Below are 23,945 nucleotides of genomic sequence, written 5' to 3'. Positions count from 1 at the left end.
AAGTGATACGGTGGGTGAATCTCCTTGGGTTTCAATCTATAACCATCCATAAAGGCAGCCGGCAATCAGTAATGACAATATTAACCAGTCAAAATAAATGCCAAGACCTTTGACCAGTTGCTACAGTACACCACACCATTCTGTAAAGATTTTGAAAAGCAGTTGCAAATTGAATGAGAAAGAATTACTGACAATCCTGAAGTATGAGACGTGAAGATTCAGAACTGTCCTGAGCTAACAGTTTACGAAGTAAATTCATAAACTATCATTTATATTATTATTTATTGTTTTTGATTTGGTGTAATCATATATTCACTTATAAGACATGAATTTAACTTGCTTTTAAGGAAATTAGGCAAGGAAGAAACTCTTTATACATGGGTTGTAGCTTAACACAGGGTCTTCCTGGCTGTTTTTCTTCCACTGCTGCAGTTATTGCCTTCAAACAAAGGGGACATTTTCAGCAGCATTGTAGGAAGGAAGGAAATGGCCATCTTTACCTGGTCTGGTCTACAGGTGACTCCAGACTCACAACAATGTGATTGACTCTTAACTGGGATGTGTAATAAATGCTAGCCGAGCCAGCAACACCCTCATCCCATGAATGATTTTTTTTTTAAAAATTGGCAATTATCTTTATAACCTCTGCCAGTGGACACAAACTAGTCATGATGTTAAGTATTTATGTAAGAGTGCTAACTTGCCATTTTTTAAAAAAATCAACCAGATAGACCACACATCTCTATGGTCATCATATTCTAAGGTAGGAACTGAAGACAGACCTTCTTACCTAGAGATAGTGTTGCCATCACTGCACCACAAGACCCTTGATCCAAATCCTTATAATGGCTAATTATCAGAACTTATATCACAAAACATGTGTCCCATTGCAGAACTCAGAGACAGTTAAAGCATTTCTTATTTAACAGTAAAATCATAGAGGGAACGTTTAAAGCAATTTGCAAAAAAAGGAAATGCAATGTGAGAAAAAAGCTTTTCACACAACAAATGGTTCAGGTTGGGAATACATGGTCTGGAAATGTGGCGGAGGCAATTTCAATTGTGGCATTCAGGATGGCATTGGAGAATTATTTAAGTTGGAACAATTTCTAGACAGGTCATGATGCCCATTTAGAGACCCTGTGCTGGGCCAAATGGCCCCTTTCTGTGCCATAACTCTACTTTAATTAATTGATTCTGTGATATTTAATTAATTTAGTTTGCTGTTGTGTAAGCATGTAATAATTGAATAAACTTTTGCACTTACATAGTACTTTTCATGACTTGGAATATCCCAAACCATTTTACATCTAATCAAGTACTTTTAAAAGAAGGACAGTGACAATTTTCACACAGCAAGTTCCACAATCAGCAATGTGATAATGACCAGATAACCTGATTTTTATTTATGTTTGGTTATGTCGCTTACTGGATAAATATTGGCCAGGTCAATAGGATTCCTCTGGTCTTCCTCCAGATATTGTCAAAGAATCTTTACCGCCCAGCTTAGAAAGCAGACAAGACCCCATATTAACAACTCATCTAAAAGATGGCGTTCCTGATACTCCCCTCAGTACTGCACTCGGAAGTGTCAACTTTGAGTTCATGCTCAAGTCTCCTGCAGAGCTTGAAACTCTAACCATTTAACCTAAAGACAAAAATGGAGCTACAGTAGATACACCATTAACTTATACAATTTTATTTCATCACAGCCCAATCCTGCTTCTGGGATTTTTACAATGGTTAGGTTAAGAAGTAATTAGCTTGGGTATAAGAATGCTGATTATAGATATGTCATTATAATTGGAGTTTTGTGTTGACATTTTGGCTGACCTTGCATCTTTACCAACATAATGGAAAACATCTTTGAGAGCAAGTGAAGTCATAGCTTTTAGAAACAATTAGCTCTTTGCCTTGTAATAAAAAACAGAATCCTGGAAACATCCAGATCAGATCAGATTGTCTGTTAGTTACGCTGAGTAGGCATCCAAACATACATATGTACTTTGTAAAATCTAGAGATCTCAAATGGATAAACAAAATTATACTTGCTTTAATTTCTCTGACCTTCCCTCAAACGTAACACAAATCTAGAACTGAAATTTGCAAAGCTTCATTTTTTCTTAACATTGATAGAATGTTATTTAAGCTATATTTATTTACTTCCTCTGTCAGATTAAACTTTAATCTGACAAATTAATACTAGTGTTTCCTGCAGTTTTTATTGGGTGGGGTAGGGGCGATATCATGGGACTTCCTTCCACTTAAGATAATTATGAGTACTTAACAGGTGGAGATGGGGGGAATCCTCTGAACATTAACTAAGTCAATTTATAGTATCCAACTGCGCCTGGCTAACTTTCTGCTGAACTTACAGCCTGAACTCGGTCAAGAATGAATAAACGAATTGACATCAATAGTTATAATTTCAGGGCAGAGATGCCACAGAATAACATTGGGCATGACACTAGTGATTTTAAAATAACCTCCATATAATTTGACATCTTAGTTACTTTATTTTTGCAAATTCTCAGTTGGGAGTTTTGTACTGATTGTTAAAGAGGCATCATTTTGTGAAAAAAAAATTCCTAACAGCTTTTGTTTTCTCAGCTACAAAAAGAAACACTCGGTTTGCCATCTTGTGTGTGGTTTTTTTTAACAGATTTCAAATTCTGGTGAAGTCAAATGACACATATTTTGTAAAGTGAACTCTTCCACTCTACCACAGTAGATTGTATCATTTTACATATACCATTTTGTGAGGTCAAATATCACACATCCATACTTTGCTAATGAAAATATATAAACTGGTGTAATTACAAGTCTTTAACCAGTTTCCCCCAGCACCACATTTATTTACATTGCATGCAGGGAAAAAAATCCAGCAAAATAAAAGAACTGGAAGTCAGTCAATCATCTGAAGTTTAAATTCCTGATACAGCATTGTGATTCTTTTCTTTCCGTAAATGAGGCTGTCAGCATGATTTACAACAAGCCTTTTGATCGTACTTCACTGAATGCTGATAAGTCAACAGTGAGCATTGTAGAAACAGCAGATCTTTTTTTCCATTACAAGTAAACAGTGCTTCATATTAGTGTTTATGGCTCTAGTAAGGGATGTGGTCCATTAGAATCCAATTACTGATTCAAAGCAGTAGCAAAGAAGAAACTCCTTATCTGTCTCTTTGTTTTATTAAGTGTGATATTTTTGCAATAAAATCTGTAAACATATCACTAAAAAATATTTTTAGTTAAGCTAACTTTAGTCTGGGAAATTGTCAGTAAGTTACACTCCCAGGTTCACACCTATATCAGGCAGATGCTTGATTAGTCTATGGGTCAGCTCTCCTAATTTTTCCACAGTCCCCCAGATGTTAGTAAGAGCAATGTTGAAGGTTAAATATGGCTGTCTTTGCCTTGGTTGATGCTGAATGGTCCATCTGGTTTCATTCCTTTTTTAAGGCCTTGTAGCACTCTACTACGACTGAGTGGCTTGCTGCACTATTTCATAGCTGGGGATCTGGAGACACACTTAGGTCAGACCAGTTCAGGCTTGCAGACTTTCAGAAAAGAAAACGGTAAAAGAACCAGATGGCATATTTTGTAAACAACAATTGTTTCATGGTCAGGATGAGACCATTTTCATTCCAGATTTATGTAACTCATATATTACCATCTGCCACGTTGGTATTCAAACCCATGTCTGGATTATGAGTCCAGTGCCAATACTAGTACATCACCAACTCTCCTTACTTGTGTTCGGTTGAACATTCATGTGAACCTAACAAAGCAAGAACAACAGGATTCTTTCGTTTAAGGATATTGTGAACTAGCAGGTCATTTACAACAGTCTGGCAGCAACATGGTCATGCTCACAAAGGTTTATTATTTCCTGAACTTTAAACTGAATTCATATTTTCAAACTACCTTCTCCAGTCCTGTAAAAATATCATTGTGTTACTTATATCTTGGAAGTGTGTAGTTGAACAGGGACATCTAGAGGTTCAATACATAATTTACTTCGAACTCGACTCAGTTCATCGAGGTCATTCCCATTGAATGTGTACTCTTTATTTTTCACTCAAATGCATTTTCCACCTGCTTTACTGTTTCTATTTTACAAACCAGTTTATCTCTTCCTGAAGATCTTCCTGCTTGTTGTTTGCCCAAACTCCTTTCTACTGCGTCATCAGCAAATTTTTATATTTTGTTTATTGAGTTTAAGAGCCGTAAGGTTATGCTGCAGCTCTAGAAAACCCTGGTTAGACCACACTTGGAATATTGTGTTCAGTTCTGGTCACCTCATTATAGGAAAGATGTGGAAGCCTTAGAGAGGATGCAGAGGAGATTTACCAGGATGTTGCCTGGACTGGAGGGCAAGTCTTATGAGGAAAGGTTGAGGGAACTAGGGCTTTTCTCATTGGAGCGAAAAAGGATGAGAGGCGACTTGATAGAGGTGTACAAGATGATGAGAGGCATAGGTAGAGTGGATATCCAGAGAATTTTTCCCAGGGTGGAAATGACTAACACAAGGGGGCATAATTTAAGGTGATTGGAGGAAAGTATAGGGGAGATGTCAGCAGTAGGTTCTTTACACAGAGAGTGGTGGGCGTGTGGAATGGGCTGCCAGCAGTGGTAGTGGAATCAGATACATTAGGGACATTTAAGCGATTCTTGGATAGGGACATGGATGATAGTAAAATGTATGGTGGGCAGGGTAGTTTGATCTTAGAGTAGGGTAATAGGTTGGCACAACATCGTGGGCCGAAGGGCCTGTACTGTTCTATGTTCTATGCTCCATTAACCCAAAATTCAAATCATGCAGCCCTTACTATTATCAGTGTGAATCAGGATATGCCCACAATATGAAATGGCAGGTGAACACGGTGACACTACAATAATGTTCTGGTCATTAATCATCATCTGCAGCTCCCTGAATGAGCCTGTGAAAGACCACAGACCTGACCAAACACAGAGCATCAATCTTACCCTGGCTGCCATTATCAATAAAAGAATAAAAGCAGGAAACAGGACAACAATTATATAGCAGCTTTAGTATAACAAAATATTTCAAGGCACTTTGCAGGATTATAACAAAAAAGCTTTGTCAAAGAGGTTGATTTTAAGAAGCGTAAAGATGAGAAATGTAAGGTCGACAGACATGGGGATAGTGGGGAATACCTGACTTGAGGCCTACCCAACAGAAAGCATGGTCACGATGAGCAGAATAGTTATAACTGGGACAGCACCAAGAGACCAGATTTCTCAGAGGGTTGTGCGGTTGCTGGAGATTATGGAATTAAGGAAGGGACAAGGGTCTGGAGCAATTTGACAACAAGGCAAAGAACTTTAAAATCAAAAGTTAATGAAGATCAACAAGCACAGGGCTAACAGGGGAAGAGGACTTCTGTGAGTTAACAGACAGGCAGCAGAGTTCTGGATGGCTTCAAGTTTACGGAGGTTGGGTTGGAGTGGGGATAACATTAAAGGATGTTTGACCAGGTGGGCTAATCGAAGGGACTGGCACAGAAGAGGCAACTGATGAGATTGGCTCAATTTTTATGATACTAATATCATTGTTACCTCAGACATTTTGCTTTGAGGGTGGAAGCAATAGGGGAAGAGTGGATTTGTTATGTTATATCTCACAATTAGTGTGTCAATATCCATGACATGATCATGATATCACCACCGTACTATAGCATATGTCCTGAGGATATAAAAGGTCTCAAATTCCATCTCAACACAGGGCAGTGGAGGCATGTGTTGATGGAAGCATGCTACTCTTTGTAAGCAAATAGCTTAATATTAGTCCAGGCATGGACATACTTGCAAATATATGATCTGTATATATTACAGAGCTGTAATAAACATCGATTGGATCTTTCAATACCACATTACTTGTTTTCTAGTTTATGTTACAAAAGGATACAAAGCGTTGCCACAACAGGTAAAAAAAAGTACCCTGGAGGCAACATCCAATCATGGTTAGCATTGTTGGCCCATCTGTAAGGAAACAAGATCTCTATCAAAGGTATTAGTAAATCTCATTGAAGATCAATAGCCCAAGACATCAAATAATCCAGGCAATAGCAAAATCAGCTACAGTGAGCATAGATCAGTAGATAGGGCAGTGATCAGCCAAAAGACAGAGCTACTTCCTTTCTGATTAAAATTCTAGTTCTTTCAAATTAGAAGCCTGTATTTCTGGGGGGTCGGTTTTTTGGAAAGTAAATTCCCCTGACAGTGTAGCTACACATCTTTTCTTAAAAAAATTTTTAACACACTAAAATGTAATTTTCTCTACTAATGAGCCTGACATTTGCCTAGAGGTCAGTTAATTCTGCCATCTTGTTTCTTCAAATTGGCACGAAAGTTGAAGCAGCCCACATGATATCATCACTCCTGTTCTCCAATGCCTTTTCTGGATCAAAGTCAGTGAAGACATGATTACAGTCTCTGCTGTTATTATAACCTACTTCTTTATTTATTACTCAGTCAGTTTAACACTACAGCATAAAACTCTCAGGTTATAAACAAAGCTGCCTCAGACTAACTACTGGGATTTGGGTTTTACCAACATTGGTGAGGAATATCTAGCCAGGTTCCAGTCACTCAGCTGGGTCTCTCCTCCAAACTCTGAGCTTAGAGACTTGCTTCTGTGATCGTTGTTCCTAGGCTATTCCGTTGATGTCTTTAAAACACTTATTTTTGTCTGAGAGTTCCAGAAAGTTCAACTCCCACTCAGGACCCTTTGACTCTAAGGTCATCCATCCAAAGATTGTATAAACAAGCTACTTCTGTTACAGCGTCCTATTTTCGGTCTTTCAGTCATCTTATCGCAAAGGTCAAGCAGCCTTTACCCCCAAATTCCTGCTTAATGACCAGTGCCGGATTCTGCATTGCTCAGTGGGCTATTGTTCCAGTGAAGTTGGCCCCTTTCTCCCCCATCATCCTTGTAGAGACTTAATCTATTAAGATGCAGCCATTCAGCTGCACTCCTTATCTGGCTCGAACGTCATTAGAAGCTTGCAACTGTGCTGCAATTTTTGACTGATGAAAGCTGTGGTTCTCCAAACAATGCTCTTAAAAAGGAACCAAGGCCAGGAAAGAACAGCTACTAGAAAAATGAAGAGGAGCAGAGGCAAATTACAGGGAAAACAAGGAGACAGAAGCAAAATCAATAAAAGGAATAAACAAACGCTGGACTTGACATCTTTTAATAAAACGCCAACAAGAAATGGAACACAAACATTTAAATACAGAATGTCAGCGATGAATGATACAACCTTTCAACCAATGCATGCACTTTTACATCTCAAGTACAAATGGTCCTGAGAAGCAAGCTCTGAAGATCTTGCTTTCCATCAGCTGGAAGGAGATTTGCAGAACTTATACATCCAATGTTCAAAGACCAGCTCAAGGTAAGTATTAACTTCAAGATTAACAGACTCTAACTCATTTCATCCAGAAAGCAACTCCAAGAATCAACTGGCCAGTTCGTCAGAGATGCTGCAGCAAAGGGTATGACTGTGACTTTTCTAAATAGGAACCCTCACAGGCCCCTCTAATTAATAAGCACCTCTACACCAAGGAAAGCCTTTGAGAAGATTATTTTGGGCAAGAAAATGAGCCACGTCTTTGAGGCTTTACTTGAGAATGGATGCAAGTATGAAGCCATTATGGCAAACAACAATTCTGTGCTCCAAGCACAGCGAACACTATTACTACATTCAGGAAAACACACCAAACTCGCAAAAACTGTAACAGATGTGGTTGTCATTCATACTCAAAAGCTGTTCAGCTTTTCATGATGTCTGTAAATGCATGTGGTAAAAAAAAACAGTATAAGGCACGCACGGGAGGAAATCTGGTTCCAAAGGCCAGGCCAGACCCCAGAGCAAAACACATGTGACCAACAAGATGGTTCAACACCACAGTATTAACAGCAAGGAAATTGTTAAGGTATGCAAACACATCCATGAGGTTCGGAGTAACAGGAAATTTGGAAAGATGTTCAAGCCCTCCATATCATCCACTTTATACTGTCAATGTGGTGTGTGCAATTATCTAAAGCTCTTACAGCCATTGACATCATATATTCTGAAATGGCAAGATGACCCACCTTAAAAGCTAAAGTAGACACAGCCTACAAGAGACCACCTTGGTGTTGAATGGACCACCAATTTCATACATTGGCAGAATCACTCTGCTGTGTCAACATGCAATCTCATCGTGGCTTCTCAAAATCGTCTACCGGGTTAGATACAAATAGACCAGCAGAGGCAGGATTACTAGCCTGCACAGATTTTGATACAGTCAATTCCTGAGATTCAAATTACACCCAACGTGGCGAAACAGACCACATGTGACAAAATCAAATCAAGTGAAACTGACAATTTCTCAAAATTGACTTGTTAACACTTTGGCCAGAGCTAACATGAACAGGTGCAATCAACAAAGACAAGAACGTTGCACAATGGCCAGCCAGATCCAACAATTGTTAAACTAGTTGCTCACTATATAAAATCGACAACATCTCCTCTGCTCAGACAACTGACTCTGAGCTGGTTGTCCACAGCCTGGGTACTGTGTACAAGTAAATAAAAGGTGACTTGGTGACGGGATACCGGCCTCTGTAAAAAGAAAGAGGAAAAAAGAAAAAAAGTTATATAACAGCGACATCCCTTGGCTTAAGTGAGCATTGATGACACGGAGCGATGGTCAAGGTGAGAGAATAGGCAGATTTCTTTTACTACTTGACTTACTCATCTCTTTAATTTATATTCCCTTGCCATGCAAAACTAAAGCAAAACATTTAATATTGCTGCCAAATTCCTAACCCACATGACAGACGATCAGTGACATTTATGATCAAAGTCTAAAATTTTATTTAGGCATAAAAATTTTTATATCCTTTCTGACTTTCTCACCTCGCTTCATACACAGGACACAGTGGCATAGTGGGAATGTCACTGTACTAGCAGTAATCAGCGGAAATGGTACAAATCCCACTTCTGGAAATTAATTAATAAAGCAGAATTGATCAGCAAATGGTGCCATTAAAGTATCATTGATTATAATAAAAATCTATTGGATTTATTAATGACCTTTGGGGAAGATGTGACGATGCTGTCACTTTAAGAGGTTATTTTGTCCTGGTTTTTTTTTAGAACGGAGGTTGTAAAGCAGAGGTACTGAGCCATCTCTAATAAAATAAATAATTTGTGAGGCCTTGGGATTTTTTTTAAAGTTGGATCAAGGGAAGGAGCCTGCGTGTGGCTAGCTCTCACTGACCAGGATTTCTAGGGGTTTTTTTAGCTTTCAGGTTTAGTTTTAAGCAGAAGGCTTGGGGTTCTCAAAAGAGTTGGAAGCTTCAGTGAACATCTCATACCTGCTACTTTCTCTAAATTTTCTTGACTTGTTTTTCATCCTGGATTAGAGAACCACGTGAGAATCTGTCTGAATTTGCCTTTTTTGCCAAGGGTGTGTTTGTGGGATGTTGAGATAACACAGCACGGAGCTGGAGGAACACAGCAGGCCAGGCAGCATCAGAGGAGCAGGAAAGTTGACGTTTTGGGTCAGGACCCTTCTTCAGAAATGGGGGAGGGGGGAAGGGAGTTCAGAAATACATAGTGAGAGGAGGGGTGGGGCTGGGTAAGGTAGGTGGGATGGTGATAGGTGAGTGCAGGTAGGGAGTGGTGAGGATTGGTCAGTGAGGTGGAAGGAGTGGATAGGTGGGGGAGAAGATGGACAGGTTGTGTTAGGTCAAAGAGGCGGGGATGAGAGGGACGGTTAGACATGGGATGAGGCCGGGGGTGGCGAGATTTTAAAACTGGTGAATTCCATGTTTAGGCCATCGGGCTATAGGCTCCCAAGGCAGAATATGAGGTGCTGCTCCTCCAGCTTGTGGCACCACTATGACACTGGAGGCGGCGCAGGATGGACATGTTGCCCAGGGAATGGGAGAGGGAGTTGAAATAGTTCACGACTGGAAGGTGTTGATGTTTGTCACAAACAGAGCGGTCTCACCGATGTAGAGGAGGCCACATTGGGAGCAGCGGATACAGTAGACCAAGTTGATGGATGTGCAGGTTAACCCCTGTCTGATATGAAAGGTTTGTTTTGTGCCTTGAATGGAGGTGAGGGCAGGGAGTGTGGGGGCGAGGTGTAGCACTTCCTACGGTTGCCGGGAGCGGTGGGGCTAGTGGGGAGTGTGGAGCGGATGAGGGAGTCATGGAGATAGAAATATTCCACAATTGAGAAGGAGACCTTGAGCATGGTGTTGGTGTTACAACATTTATATTGCCAGTAATCTGTCTGAGACAATTGAATACACTAATTATAATCCATCAAAGTTTTTGGAGACAAAAACAAAGTTGCTGGAAAAGCTCAGCAGGTCTGGCAGCATCTGTGGAGGAGAAAACAGAGTTAATATTTCGGGTCCGGTGACCCTTCCTCAGGCAAAGTTCTCCAAAGTTTTTGGAGAAATTGAAGGGCAAAAATTCCAGACTGTTTAGATGAGTTTTCTTATTGCAGCCATTCAATATGAAAATTATACATGTGGCAGGATGAGAAGTAAACAGACTGAAATAAATTGTAGTCGTAAATGCTTGTATGCCTAGAGTCAATGTAATGTCTATGTATTGTAGTCTACTAGTGGAGTATATTGATGGCTTTTTTTTTTAAAAAAGGGTGGGGGGGGGGGGGGAGGTGAGGTGAGGTTTGATGATGCTGTCAATTTAAGGTTATTTTGTCCTTTTTGAAAAAGAGATTTAAGGCAGAGGTGCTGAGTTATCTCTAAGTAAACAAACAATTTGAGGGGCCTTGGGCATTTTTTTTAAAAAAATTGGAATAATGGAAGTAACTTAGTTGTGGCCAGGTCTCTCATACCAGGCTTTCCAGTTTTATTTAGATTTAGTTTTAAGCAGAAGTATTTGCGGTCTCAAAATGTTAAAAGCTTCAGCGAATGTCTCCTAGCTGCTACTTTCTCTGAATTTTCTCCATTTTTTTTTCTTCCCCACTTGGATTGGAGAACTGCATGTGAGAATCTGTCTGAAATTGCCCTTTTTTGCCAAGGGGTGTGGTTATGGAATGTTACATTATTGACACAGTTCCTTAGTAAAGGTACTGATTCCATTATTCAGTTAAGTTTTCTAATAGTTATTATTCTAAATTGCACTCTTTTGTTTGTATTTTAACTATGTGTTCAAATAAATTCTGTTTTGCTTAACATCAAGTAGGTTGACAAGTTGCATGCAGCTGGAATACATCACTTCATGTCTACCTTGAACCTACCCTACCATTTGATACATTCATGGCTACCCTCATTCCAGCTTCAACTCCATTTTCCTGCCCACTCCCCATAAACCTTTCATTCCATTCCATTCCATTCCTAAAATTTAAAAATAAGTTTATCTCCTTCTTAAATTTACTCAATGTCCCAGCATCCATCAAACTGTGGGGTCACTAACTCCACAAATACTACTGTTAAAAAATAATTTTTCCTCAGCAGTTTTAAATCTGCTTTCCCTTATCCTAAGATTGTGACCTCTTGTTCTAAATTGCCCCAAAAAACATCCTTTTTACATCATTGTCAATCCCCTTTAGCATCTTTCAATTAGATCTTATTCTTCTGAAGTCCAGCAAGTATAAACCTAAACTGCTCAATCTCTCTTCACAAGAAAAAACCCTCACTTCTGAAAGCATTCTATTTCCTTGAGGCATTTGGATGTAAACCATTTGTTCTCAATAACTTGACATTGTTTAAAATTTTAAACAAATGTCCATGTCCACTAAACAGCTAAAAAAAAAAGCCAAACTATTTGCATTTTCACCAACTTCCTCACTATATTTAACCTTCCTCATTTCAATTAGATGGTAGAACAATAGCAGAGAAACAAGCCCTTTAGCTCACCATGTCTATGCCAACCATGATGCCATCCTAAACTAATCCCATCTGCCTGCACATGGTCCATATCCCTGTATTCCCTGCATGGGTCTGTCTAAATGCCTAACTTTGCTATTGTATCTGTTTCTACCACCTCCCCTACAAATTCATTTCGGGCATTTATCAATCTCTGCAAAAATATTTTCCTTGTACATTTCCTTTGAACTTTTCTCCTCTCACCTTAAACCTATGCCCCCTACTATTTCAGTCATACAACAGGGCAACAGGCCCTGCAGTCCAACCAGTCTATGCCAAACAATCCCAAACTAGTCCCACTACCGACTCCTGGCCCATATCCCTCCAAACTTTCCCTATTCATGTATTTATCCAAGTGTCTTTGAAATGTTATAGTTGTACCTGCATCTACCACTTCCTCAGGTAGTTCATTTTGCACACGAACCATGGGGTAAAAACATTTGCCTCATTTTTAAAAACATGCCTCTAGTCTTGAAATACCCCATTCTAGGGAAAGACAACTACCATTAACTCTATCCATACCCCTCATTAGGTTTATAAACCTAATCAGGTCATCTCTCAACCAGTGAGGCAACGGTCCAGTGACAAGTCTCAGCCTATCCAGCCTTTCTTTAGAACTCCAAGCTTCCATACCCAGCAACATCCTAGTAAATCTCTCTGAACCCTCTCCAGCTTAATATCATTCTTCCTATAACTGGGCAACCAGAACTGAAGACAGTATTCCAGAAGAGGCCTCACCAACATCCTGTACAACCTCAACATGACTTCCCAACTCTGATACTCAATAGGACTGAGCAATGAAGGCAAGGATGCCAAACATCTTTTTAACAACTCTGTCTATATGTGACACAAGCTTCAAAAGAATTATGTACCTGAACCCCTAGGTTCCACCACCTTCTCAAGGGCAACTAGGGATGAGCAAGAAATGCTGGCCAGCCAGCAACACCCACATCCCACAAGTGAATAGGAAGAAAGTCTCAGTTTACAATATACCTAACGTCCTACCATTAATTGTAAAAGCCCTACCGTTGTTTGTTGTTCCAAAATGAAACATCTCACATTCATCCAGTTGCAACTCCTGCCATTTTTCAATTCATTGACCCATTTGATCAAGGTCCCTTTGTAACCCTAGAAAACCTTCTTCACTGTCTACTATGCCATTATGGTGTTATCCGTGCTTACTAACCATACCTTCTTTATTTCCACCCACTGTTCATGCCCCTCAAATTTTATATTCTAAAAAGGTTGCTCCTCAGCCTCTGATGCTCAAGCAAAAACAATCCAAGTTTGTCCAACATCTCTTTACAGCTAATACACTTCAATCAGGCACCTTCTCCAAAGCCTCCACATTTCTTCCCACAGTGTGGTGACCAGAACTGCACACAATACTTCAAATGTGGCCTAAAGTTTTACACAGCTGCAACATGACTTGCCAACTTGCCCTAAACAATGAGCTCCTTTACCAACTTATCTGCTCATGTTGCCACTTTCAGGGAGTTATGAATTTCATCCCAAGATCCCTCCGTATATCAATGCTCCTAAGGGTTCTGCCATTTACTGCATACTTTCCTCCTGCAACTGACTTCCCAAAATGCATCATCTCATCCATCCAGATTAAATTCTGTCATTTCTCCAACCAAAAACTTTCCTACTGATCTATATCCTTTCGTAACCTTCCTCACTATCCACAACTCCAATTTGTGTCATCTGCAAAAACTTGCTAAATTGACCACCTACATTTTTGTCCAAATCATTTATGTACATTACAAACAGACATCCCAGTACTGATCCATAATACCACTGATCACAGACCTCCAGTCAGAAAAACACCCCTCCACAACAACCGGTCTTCTATGACGAAGTCAATTTTGTATCCAACTTACTATGGATCCCATGTGACTTAATCTTCTGGACCAGCCTACCATGAGGGATCTTGTCAAATACTTTCGTGAAGTCCATGTAAACAACAGCCACTGCCCTACCCTCAATCATCTTTATCACTTCCTCAAAAAAACTCAAATCAAGTTTGTGACACCTCTCCTACGTAAAGCCAAGCTGAATATCCCTAATCAGTCCATTCTTCTCCAAATAATTAGTTTAGTTCTTCCTTGATAATCTTCATATTGTTATACCTTCAACCCACATCGCTGCTTCCAGGTTTTAATTTGCAGTTTGATATATTTAAAAAAAAAAGTGAAGCTAAAATATTTTCTATATTAATTATCTTGGCTTTAAACTTTCATGATCCACCCTGCAAGTATTAACTTTCATTCACACAAATTTGATATGACCTCTTTGATCATCTGCAAAATTTAATCTTTGGTACACTCTTATTTACCACAGAACATAATGTATATGCATTCCATCTCCTGTCAAATATTTTAGTTAATCAATAGTTCTATTTACCATTTTACTTCTATTTAATCTAAGAACTTGATTTAAAAACTACTGAAGTTAACCAGGTTAAAAAAAGTCAGTTTGTTAAGGTTGTTCTGTGACATTTAATGCCTGTTTAATAACATTCAAAGATAAATAAAGTTTAAACTGTGGTGAAATAAGACCAGATAGAAAGCCATTCACTTCTGCACTAGAGCGGAGCTTTCTTCATCACAAGCCTGTCTTTACTTCCTTCATGGTGTTCTTATCTACGCCAAAAAAAAAAACAAAAAAAAAAACGCTTTTATCGCTAGATATTGTGAATGAGATGGCAGGCAATATATGGAGACAAAAGAGATCATTTCATAAAGTTTTTAATCCAAATAAATATATTTTGTACTTTAATATAATACATACATATATACACACAGACAAAAGAGATTGCAGCATATTGCTTTATCCATTTCTGAAAGAGAAAAGACACTGATTCAAAATATTTTATGGTAGCATGTCTCACAGTGTAAAGATTCTAACAAGTAAATAAAAAGGATCTTAGATTAAAAGGCCTCTAGTCACATACAACAAACTGTAATGAGAAATGTCTGGCAGATTGTTGATGGTAATAAAAAACATTATTCAGTTTCCAGTTCAAGTTCAATGTTGGAGTATATGTGCAACTATAATAAATGTAAACTGGTCTGGGCCTAGCACTGACATATTTTCATTGCTAAAATACTGAATACCAGATTCCTTCTGACCATTGTAAATTCTTTTGGATGCCATGTTTCAGTGTGCTAAACCAGATATTTTGCATATATTACTGCCGTTTATAAAAAAAAAGTGCTCAGCAGGCAGCAATTGTAATGATAATATAGCCACATTTGAAAATTCTTTAAAGTGTTAACAACAGCGCAAAACAAAATTTTGCATCTGTATATAGTCCATTTAGTTTAGAACACATACCAGAACGAACACCAAAGACGAATACAACTTAAATCTCAGGTGACATTATCTGGATAAACGTTCATGTGAGCCATTTTCTTGTAACAAATATATATATTTTGCTCATTTTGGTTTTAAATTTTAGAACAAATACAAGAAGCTTGCTGCTTTAAAGCAACGTTTCTATGAAAATGCCTATGAAATTGTAAAAATTCAATCATACTACAAACTGGTGAAGAATCTTCATGTGAAATAAAAACATAATTACTGTTTAACAATTCACAGTAACACTGGATTTTTAAAAAAAAAACCACAATCATTACCTCAAACCAAAATGTTCATTACCTTTCAGAACAGGTTATGTTTGACAGAGGTTGTTAGAAATTAGAATAAAACATCTCAAAATGATTGCCAGTGTTTTATACCATATAAAAATCATATGAAATTAAGTATTTCCAAAATATCAAACAGGGAATGAATTGGTGGTGTGGGGGAGGGGCAGAAAGAGAAAGCCCTGTCAGAAATCACCAGGACAGAGAGAGAGAGGGGAAAAACTGGTAAAGCAATTTCTTTCTTGCTACAGTTAAAGTGTAAAGAATCACTGTGGTTTAACTCAAAAATAGAGACTAAAAATGGCCAAGAGCTGGAGAATAATTTTAAAGTGTAAAACAGTAAAAGAAAAAAAAGGTACAGAGATTCATAACAAGATATCTGCATACAATAATGGCACAGAATGTGGAAGCTAGATTGCACTCAAATCAAATAGCTTCTCTGGTATAACAAGCAACAGAAAACAGATGCTTGTCCTTTGAAATTAATTGTTAATTCCAAATGAAATGGCTATTTGCATTTGTTTCTATATCAATTAAGTAGATTAAAACTTACAATTTTTTTCTGTTTACAATAGGAATAAAACTCAAAAGGAACATGAATACATGATAAAATGTTTATAAAACAAAAAAAAAGTTTTCCAGAGATGTATCAATTCAACAATTACAAGTGCAAGAAAAATATCCAAGACACTGTTGTCAGATCACACAATAGAGTGAAAATAGGGTGATCAAGCAAATTCCCCAAAATAGTGTCTTCATATGCTCAACCAAGCAAAGATAAACTTGATGGCAGAAAAGCAATGAACAATTTGTTAGGCCAACAAAAAAAAGCCAAACTGTTGGGCTCAAATACAGGAGTAAAACCAATTGATATTCACGTACACAACACTTTCTCAATGGTACAGAACAATTGCAAATCCAAGTGAAAATAAAATGAAAATGCTCAATATCAATTTTACTGCAGTAAAATTAATGGCAATGAGCAAAATCATATACTACAATAATCAAGACCTGTTGGTCTGGTGAGAACAGGCACTGACCAGTAGTATTGAGATTGAAGAGAAGACTTTAAATTGATGCCTGAAGTATTTAGTGTAACTGTTGAGGTGGGGGTGGGGGGTGGTGGTGGAGGACAACAGGTGGTTCAACTTCAGTATTTCCCCCACTCCCATTCCCTTCCTCACCAAATCAGCAAAACCAATTGTTCTGATGAGAATTTTCCCAAGCATTCCCTTTTCTGCTTTCATATTGCATTGGAAACCCCGTTAAACCATGTCGGATAGGGTTAGGGTTAGGGTGGTGTAATAATCACCCATCAACTGATTCAACCTAAAAAAAAAGAGAAACATTACTACTTGTCTCCAAACTATGATTAATTTCTAAATTTAAAAATAACTAAGTTTGCTCATGATAGTTCAGCTTCAATCTTGAGTGTCCTAATCGTTAACACTCACTTTCTTTTAAGAAAAACTAATTTGATTCTTACAGCTTTGTACTTCTCGACTGGTTGGTTGGTTGGTTGGTTCATTGCCTGCCTGTGAATGCTTTAACATCTCTGGCTGCTTATGTAGCATAACTTGCTGATGCAGTCTCGGAATTGCTAACACTATCAGCAACTGTACACAGAAGGAGTACTTAAAAGTTTTGCTGGAGATTGCTAGCTTCAAAAGAGATCTTTGTTCAACAGCCTTTAATCCACCAACGACTGCAAAATTCAAACCATTGTCGCTACGGAACAACAAGCTTTCAACCTGTGGCACCAGTACTTTGATATCAAACTCTCCCAAATCAGAGGCAGCACATTTCCCCACAGCTTGCAGTGATACAATTAACCCCAAACATTAATACTAGCAAGTTTCTTGCCATTCCATAAAGAAAGCATTAGTAACTTCTAGAGGTGGAACTGGTGGTTTGATAACATTTGCACAGTACATCAACATTATATTTGAATAGAATGATTGCATTCTGATTTGAATTTCAACACACTAGACATTCCGATTAAGACATTGGACAGGACTCTCAAACTGCAAATCTCAACATTTTGTACAAGCAGGTCAAATTGTCCCATTCACTCAGTTCCATGTACATAGCATTTACTCAGAACTTCACCTTTTTTTGTTTTACATTCCAGGTCTGCTACTTTTTTTACAATGGACAGTTGTGTTATGCAAACTTGCAATTACTAGGAGGGACTGACTTCAGAGAAGTCTACATTTAAAAGAAACTACTTTCCAATCAATATCTCTGCCTTACTACAGCTGGGAAGAAAGAACAGTTCCAACCCACGTTTCTCAGACCATTGCAAGTACATCTTCTTGACTGTAGGTTTCTTAATGTGTTCAAAGGAATGGCTCACTACCCAGTTTAATTATACAATTTGAACAATTTTTTTTAAACCTGGTTGATTGGACTTTGTTTTTCATATATGGATTAGATCAAAAAGATAATACTGATAAACACAATTTTCAAAAACATTTGGAATGCAGCTTTAAAATCCCATCAAGTCAAATATCACAGTGATCGAAGCCGTTGTCGGGTTACAAATACCAATACACGGCGAATTGCAATAAGGCGATCTTTGAGTGAGGTCATTGAGAGAACAGCTAGCTGAGCACGACTTTCTAAAGGTAATACAGCTAACAGCCACCAGCACCACGCAGGACCATTTTGACTTGACTGCAACAACAAACAAAAAAAAAAATTTTAAAAAGTCAAGTGTTTTTGTACTCAAATGCCATCTCTTTTAAACCATATGCTGCAAAGGAATAGAAAGAAGATGTCCCACACCAATTACCACTTTACCTTGGTCTCTAAATATGAACTGTTGTAGGTTTCAACAGTTAAAATAAAACAATACATTAAAAAACATTGGGTTTTAAAATCAGACGTTCATGTTTTCTTCTGGACATGCAAAATTTTCATGGTGGAATCTGTGACAGAAACCAAACTCAGTTTACTCTTTCACAGTCATGAGATTCTTTTCCCTCTAACATGTTTGATTTTGGTTGAAGACCTTCATTCAGTTGACTGCTAGAGGGTATTTATTAAAGTTGGATTTCTTCCTCCCACCCCATTGTAGCAAAGATCAGAACTTGAGAAACACAGCACTAGCAAGAATTGTTATTATGGAATAAATTAGGGTGACATTTCTGGCATCCATGCTGGGAAATTACTGCCCTGAAAACAACAGTCACAGAGAACATCAACAGTACCTTGCTAAAGAGTCAGTAATGCAATATTATGAAGTTGCTGTACCTGCACTATAGCTCCCTACTAAACGTGCAGTGAGAATTAGAGCTGCTGCATTCAGTAGTAAGTAAATATTTAACAGGTGGCAGTTCAATTTTAGCAGATATTGAAAGGTCAGAAGTGTTAAGTCTCATTTCTTCACAAGTTACTGCAATCATTACTATCAAATCTTCCTCAACAAAAAAACCTATTAGTTGAAGAAACTTGGTAATGTTTGCCTGAAAAGGCATCACTGACCCTTCTAGAAAGCACTGTTGATTAGACAATGAAGTAGAATACATCGATACTCAAAAAAAAAAGTGGTATGGCAACATTGAGTTGTTACTAGACTAGTAACCCAGGGGATAATTAAAACTCCAAAGTGACTAGGGAATTCAAATTTAATTAAATAGTTAGCATTAGTAAGTGTCCAGAAAACTACCAGGTTCTCAAAATCCCATCTGGTCCCCTAATGTCCTTTTAGTAGTAAGCATGCCTGCCTTAAGTGATTTGGCCTATACATGACCTCAGACCACACAAATGTGGTCAACGGTTCCCTGCACTCCGAAATGATCCAGTGAGATATTGATGCATCCTCACCAACCTGTCACAAGTGGCAATATTGGAGAAAAAAAAAAGTGATCACCAGACAGTAAGTCTTCATGAAAGTGAATTGACATCTTTTATTGTGCCAAGTGGTACTATGCTAAAAGGGTTTGATTCAGAACAAGTCTAGCAGCTGAAAACTAGACATGTGTTAACTAGTAGATTTATTGTGCTAATGATCTGTTGGCACAATTTATAACAGCACAACCGTCACTCTATGATTGCACCAAACATGATTCAGAGAGTGGTACAGAAAAGCATGCCAGTAGCAGCACATGGTACACCTACATGTAAAATGCTGCCTTGGCAAAAATCAAACAGGACTATTTCAGTGGAATCACCTGCTACAGACAGAACTAAAGTGATCTCAAAAGAAAAACTCAGTATTCTGACCATGTCCACCGATGAATGGTGGAGGATAGAAAAACTGGGAGGATGCAACTCCATGAACACTTCTAATCTCAAATGGTGGCAGAGCTCAGATGTTTGCAACCAGCTTTCATTTGAAGTGCCACGTGAATAATCTACTCAGCCTGCTCCCGAAGTCCCTACCATCATAAAAAGCCAGTCTTCAGCCAATTTCATCTCTCCATTTCAAAAGTTACCTCTAGAATTGGTCATGCTTCTAGTCAAGGTTTTCCAGTACAATTACCAAAAACAAAATAAAAACTGCAAAGGTTTGTTCTGTCTAAGAAAAAAAAAGGACAAATTGAAAATTTGTCTAATTTTCATCCCAGCCTCTCAGTGATCTAAGGGGTCATCGACAATGCCATTCACAAACACTCCACAACACGCTGCTCCATTCCACATCTCATTATTGCTCTTGTCCAAAGATGGACAAGAACAGAATTCCAGAGACATGGTCAATATGATTACTCATGGCAGTGTTTTACTGAGTGGGGGCATCAGGGAGCTGTTCTAAAATGAAAATCATTGGGAATCAGGGGGAAAATATTTCCACTAACTGGCATCATAGCTGGTATCAAAAAGGAAAAATGACTGACTGTGGTTGTTGGTGGCCAAACATCACAGCCAGAAGGCATTCCATCTGGAGTCTAATCTTCAATCACTCCGGAAGGTTGGAATCAGAGATGCTCACTGATAACCAGTTTTCAGTTCCATTTGCAACTCTTCTGATGTAGTAACCCATGCTCAATAGCAGCAAGCCCTTGACAACTTTCAGGCATGGGCAGACATATGACAAGCAACATTCCTGCCAAACAATGGTGATCTCCAAGAGAGTCTAACCACCTTCCCTTGGCATTCAAAATAACATTACTACAGCCAAATTATGTCATCTCAGGGTCAGCTTTGACCAGAAATCAAAACACTATGGCTACAACAGCTATCAGCAAGGTGTACAGAGATAGCCTTTCCTTGGTCACTGACCACAAAACACAGACCATCATTTAATATTTGAAAAGCATTTACATCCTACTACTCTGTAGTGCTCACAGATGCTCCAGCCCATGTTTTGTTTACCTCAAGCAACTGACATTAGTTGATTAGTTCTAAAGCAGTTACATTGCTAAATTATTATGGACTTCTATCACCTTCAGAAAATGTACAGCATAATACTTTTGCAATGAATTGTGTGTACCTGAGGTATTGGCTCCTTGCCAGGCATTGGTCCAAAATGATTCAGAATTTGAGTTCTCATGTTGTCCTTGAGGGAACTGAACCAAGTGAAAGCTTGGTCATATACGGAGTCAGACAGACAGACTAGTTCATGATACTCTTCTCCTTCCACCTTGGCAATCAATCATGAAAGTGAAATAAAATTGAGTAACTTTGCAAAACTGAATTAGTATCTACAGTTTCAAAATATCAAAAAAAAATTAAACCTGCAATTACATTGGATTTCATTAGCATATCCCCAAATTAGATAAATTCTTCAAATCTCATGCAATTTAATCTTGGTGTTCAGTCCAAAGTAGTAGCAAACTGCACCTCCAGTAATCCACTGAATTTCTATCGTTTTGGTTTTTAAATAACAAATATGAAGCGTAAGACACTTGAGCTGTGGGACACACATTGGTATACGAGTCTGACTGTAGCTTTTCCAAAAAGTGAGGATTGGGACCGTCTTCTTAATCTAAGAAAATAAAGGGGCTGGAGAGACAGAAATTTTGTAATTTTAGTTGAAGGGAGACATTACTACAGTGGTAAGGTCACTGAACTAATAATCCCCAGGTCCAGGCTAGTGTTTTAGAGACACATTCAAATCCCAAAGAGGCTGGTGGGATTTTAATTCAATTATTAAAATCTTGTCAAAAACAGATGGCAAATAAAATGACCAACAACCAATAAAATCCATTTGATTCACTAATGTCTTTTAGGGACATTAAAATCTGTTGACAAGTAAAGACATCAGTGACTCAGTAGTTAGCAGTGCTGCCTCAGCGCCAGGGACCCAGGTTCGATTCCACCCTCAGGTGACTGTCTGTGTGGGTTTCCTCCCACAGTCCAAAGATGTGCAGGCTAGGTGCATTGGCCATTCAAAATTGCCCCATAGTCTTGAGGGATGTGTAGATTAGGTGGGTTATAAGGGAATGGGTCTGGGTGGGATGCTGCAAGGGTCAGTGTGGACTTGTTGGGCTAAAAGGGCCTGTTTCCACACTGTAGGGATTCTATGATCTATGACATGTTTACTCCAAATCTACGCTAATTGGTAACTGCTCTGTGAAATGGTATAGCAAGTTCCTCAGCTCAAGGTCAATAAAAGGGAGGAGTTATCCAGTGACATCCAGATGTTATGAAATAATTAGTTCTGATGAATACTTGGGCCTTGTATCCAGGTAGAAATGCTGATTAACTATCTTCTGATCCCTAATTCCCATCCATCTTAGTTTACCTTATAACCACTTGTGGAATTTAACATGCCTATCACTTCCAAGAGGCTTGGAGACTATGTATGAATATCTTGCAGTTTCCTACCAGGGAGGCAACCCAAGCCCGTTTTTAAACTCCAATAACTGAGCCTATTGTCATGCTGAATTCAGAATGGTCACATGCAATGTTCTGCTACAACCTTTTTTTCCATCCTTGTGCAGAATGAAAACAAAAATGTGTCATGAGTAATAACAATAAAAATTCTATATTATATTTCATTTTTATGAAGTTACCATAGGTATGGAAGAAGAAAGCTTGTTCTTTCCCTCAGGGGAAAGGAGGAATAGGGAGATTTCGAGGCAGCTATTTCTGCACCATGAGCAGAGAACATGCTGAATCTGTAGGTTATACAGTTTAGGTGTGAAGCAAGCTGCAAAGATGACAAAAGGAGACCTCAAAAAGATAAGTCCGGTCAACTGAGCAAAAAAAAAAAAAAAAAAAAGGGGATAAAAAAAAATAAGGGGGACAAAAAAAAAAAAAAAAAAAAAAAAAAAAGTGTGAATAGAATACAATGTGGGCACACAAGCAATTAGTCACATCAGTAGCAAAGACAGAAGAGCAGAAGAAGTATTTTTTAAAAAGTAGATATGAAACTTTTCAATGTGGATATTCAGAGATACATGAAAGCTGAGTAAACCAGAATCCCATTTTCCTTCTCAATTGCTTGCTGTATCCGCAGGTTAACTTGTATTCTTTATTACTGAGTATATTGAAGGCTGAAATAGATAATGTTTTGGTTTAATGGGCTGATGACATACTCCTGTTCCTATGTTTTTATTTTTAAAAATCTCACTTTCTGACAAAGCTATTTTCACCTTCATTAATTAAAACTACACCACCTTGCTTCTCAACTGCATTAAAGGAACAGTAAGAACATTACACTGCCCAATCACACTTGTTCCAGAAGATTTTGTGTGTGATTATGCACACTGATTTTAACAAACACAAAGCTGAAACCCAACTGTCACTATTTAAAAGCGCATTGTCCGTGCACCTTAACCTTTTCAATAAATGAAATGGCAAACATCAATTCAGGCCTTTTTTCCTTAAGAATGGTCTCAAGGAGTTTAGATTATTTGAGACAGATCATAGAACTATTTCAAACTGGAATTTAAGTGGTACACTACAGCTCAAGTGGGAAGATGTTCTAAACAAATCTGGAAACATTTACCTTTTTATCTTCAAGATATTCAATGTTGGCTGTATTATAACCATCTCTTTGGCCATGGCTTAAAACTTTAAATCGACTCTTGCCAATTGTATCAACTACAGAACGACCATCAGGAAAAAACTTTACATCCCTTATTTCGAGCATGCAGCCATAATCAGCAAACCTGAAGAGAAAAAAAAAGGCAGTATAGAGTAATCTTAATCACGCCAAGGTCTTAGCCAGCAAATCTAAATTTAATCAAGCATCTTTTGCATCTAAAGGCAAATCATTTCAACATGGCTGTCTGCTCCATCTGAATAACCGGAATCACATACGTACAAGATATGATTGCCATTTCAAACAGGGATACAAAAAGCCCCGTCGTGAACCTGTCCAGGAATCCATTAATCCAGCAGAGAAAAGTACTTAGTGTTGCAACATGCCCCCTCTTTTTCATGTGGGGGCAGGAATCTGGCTTGGGGATGCTCAGAGG

The 23,945-nt window shown here is 38.3% G+C and overlaps 1 protein-coding gene across 7 annotated transcripts in view; it reads right to left on the bottom strand.

Moving 5' to 3' along the window:
- Positions 1 to 23,945, bottom strand: part of lonrf2 (LON peptidase N-terminal domain and ring finger 2) — a 92,808-nt gene that overhangs the window by 38,145 nt on the left and 30,718 nt on the right. For 2 of the 7 annotated variants that reach the window (XM_048597994.1, XM_048597999.1), the window contains exons 10-11: positions 23,474 to 23,636; positions 21,011 to 21,160 (exon numbers count right to left, since the gene is read on the bottom strand). In XM_048597994.1, the coding sequence (XP_048453951.1) occupies positions 21,011 to 21,160; positions 23,474 to 23,636 (313 nt within the window). Of the gene's footprint in view, positions 1 to 7,204; positions 8,637 to 14,408; positions 14,572 to 14,658; positions 18,253 to 21,010; positions 21,161 to 23,473; positions 23,637 to 23,945 lie in introns of those variants that run through there. The other 5 variants (XR_007262264.1, XM_048597997.1, XM_048598000.1 and 2 more) reach the window with 5 other exon arrangements.

The sequence above is a fragment of the Rhincodon typus genome, chromosome 6, assembly GCF_021869965.1.
Source record: "Rhincodon typus isolate 14 chromosome 6, sRhiTyp1.1, whole genome shotgun sequence".
In the NCBI taxonomy this organism is placed as follows: Eukaryota; Metazoa; Chordata; class Chondrichthyes; order Orectolobiformes; family Rhincodontidae; genus Rhincodon; species Rhincodon typus.
The sequence above is the reverse complement of the archived record's forward strand: the minus strand, read 5'-3'. Positions and strand labels throughout refer to the sequence as shown.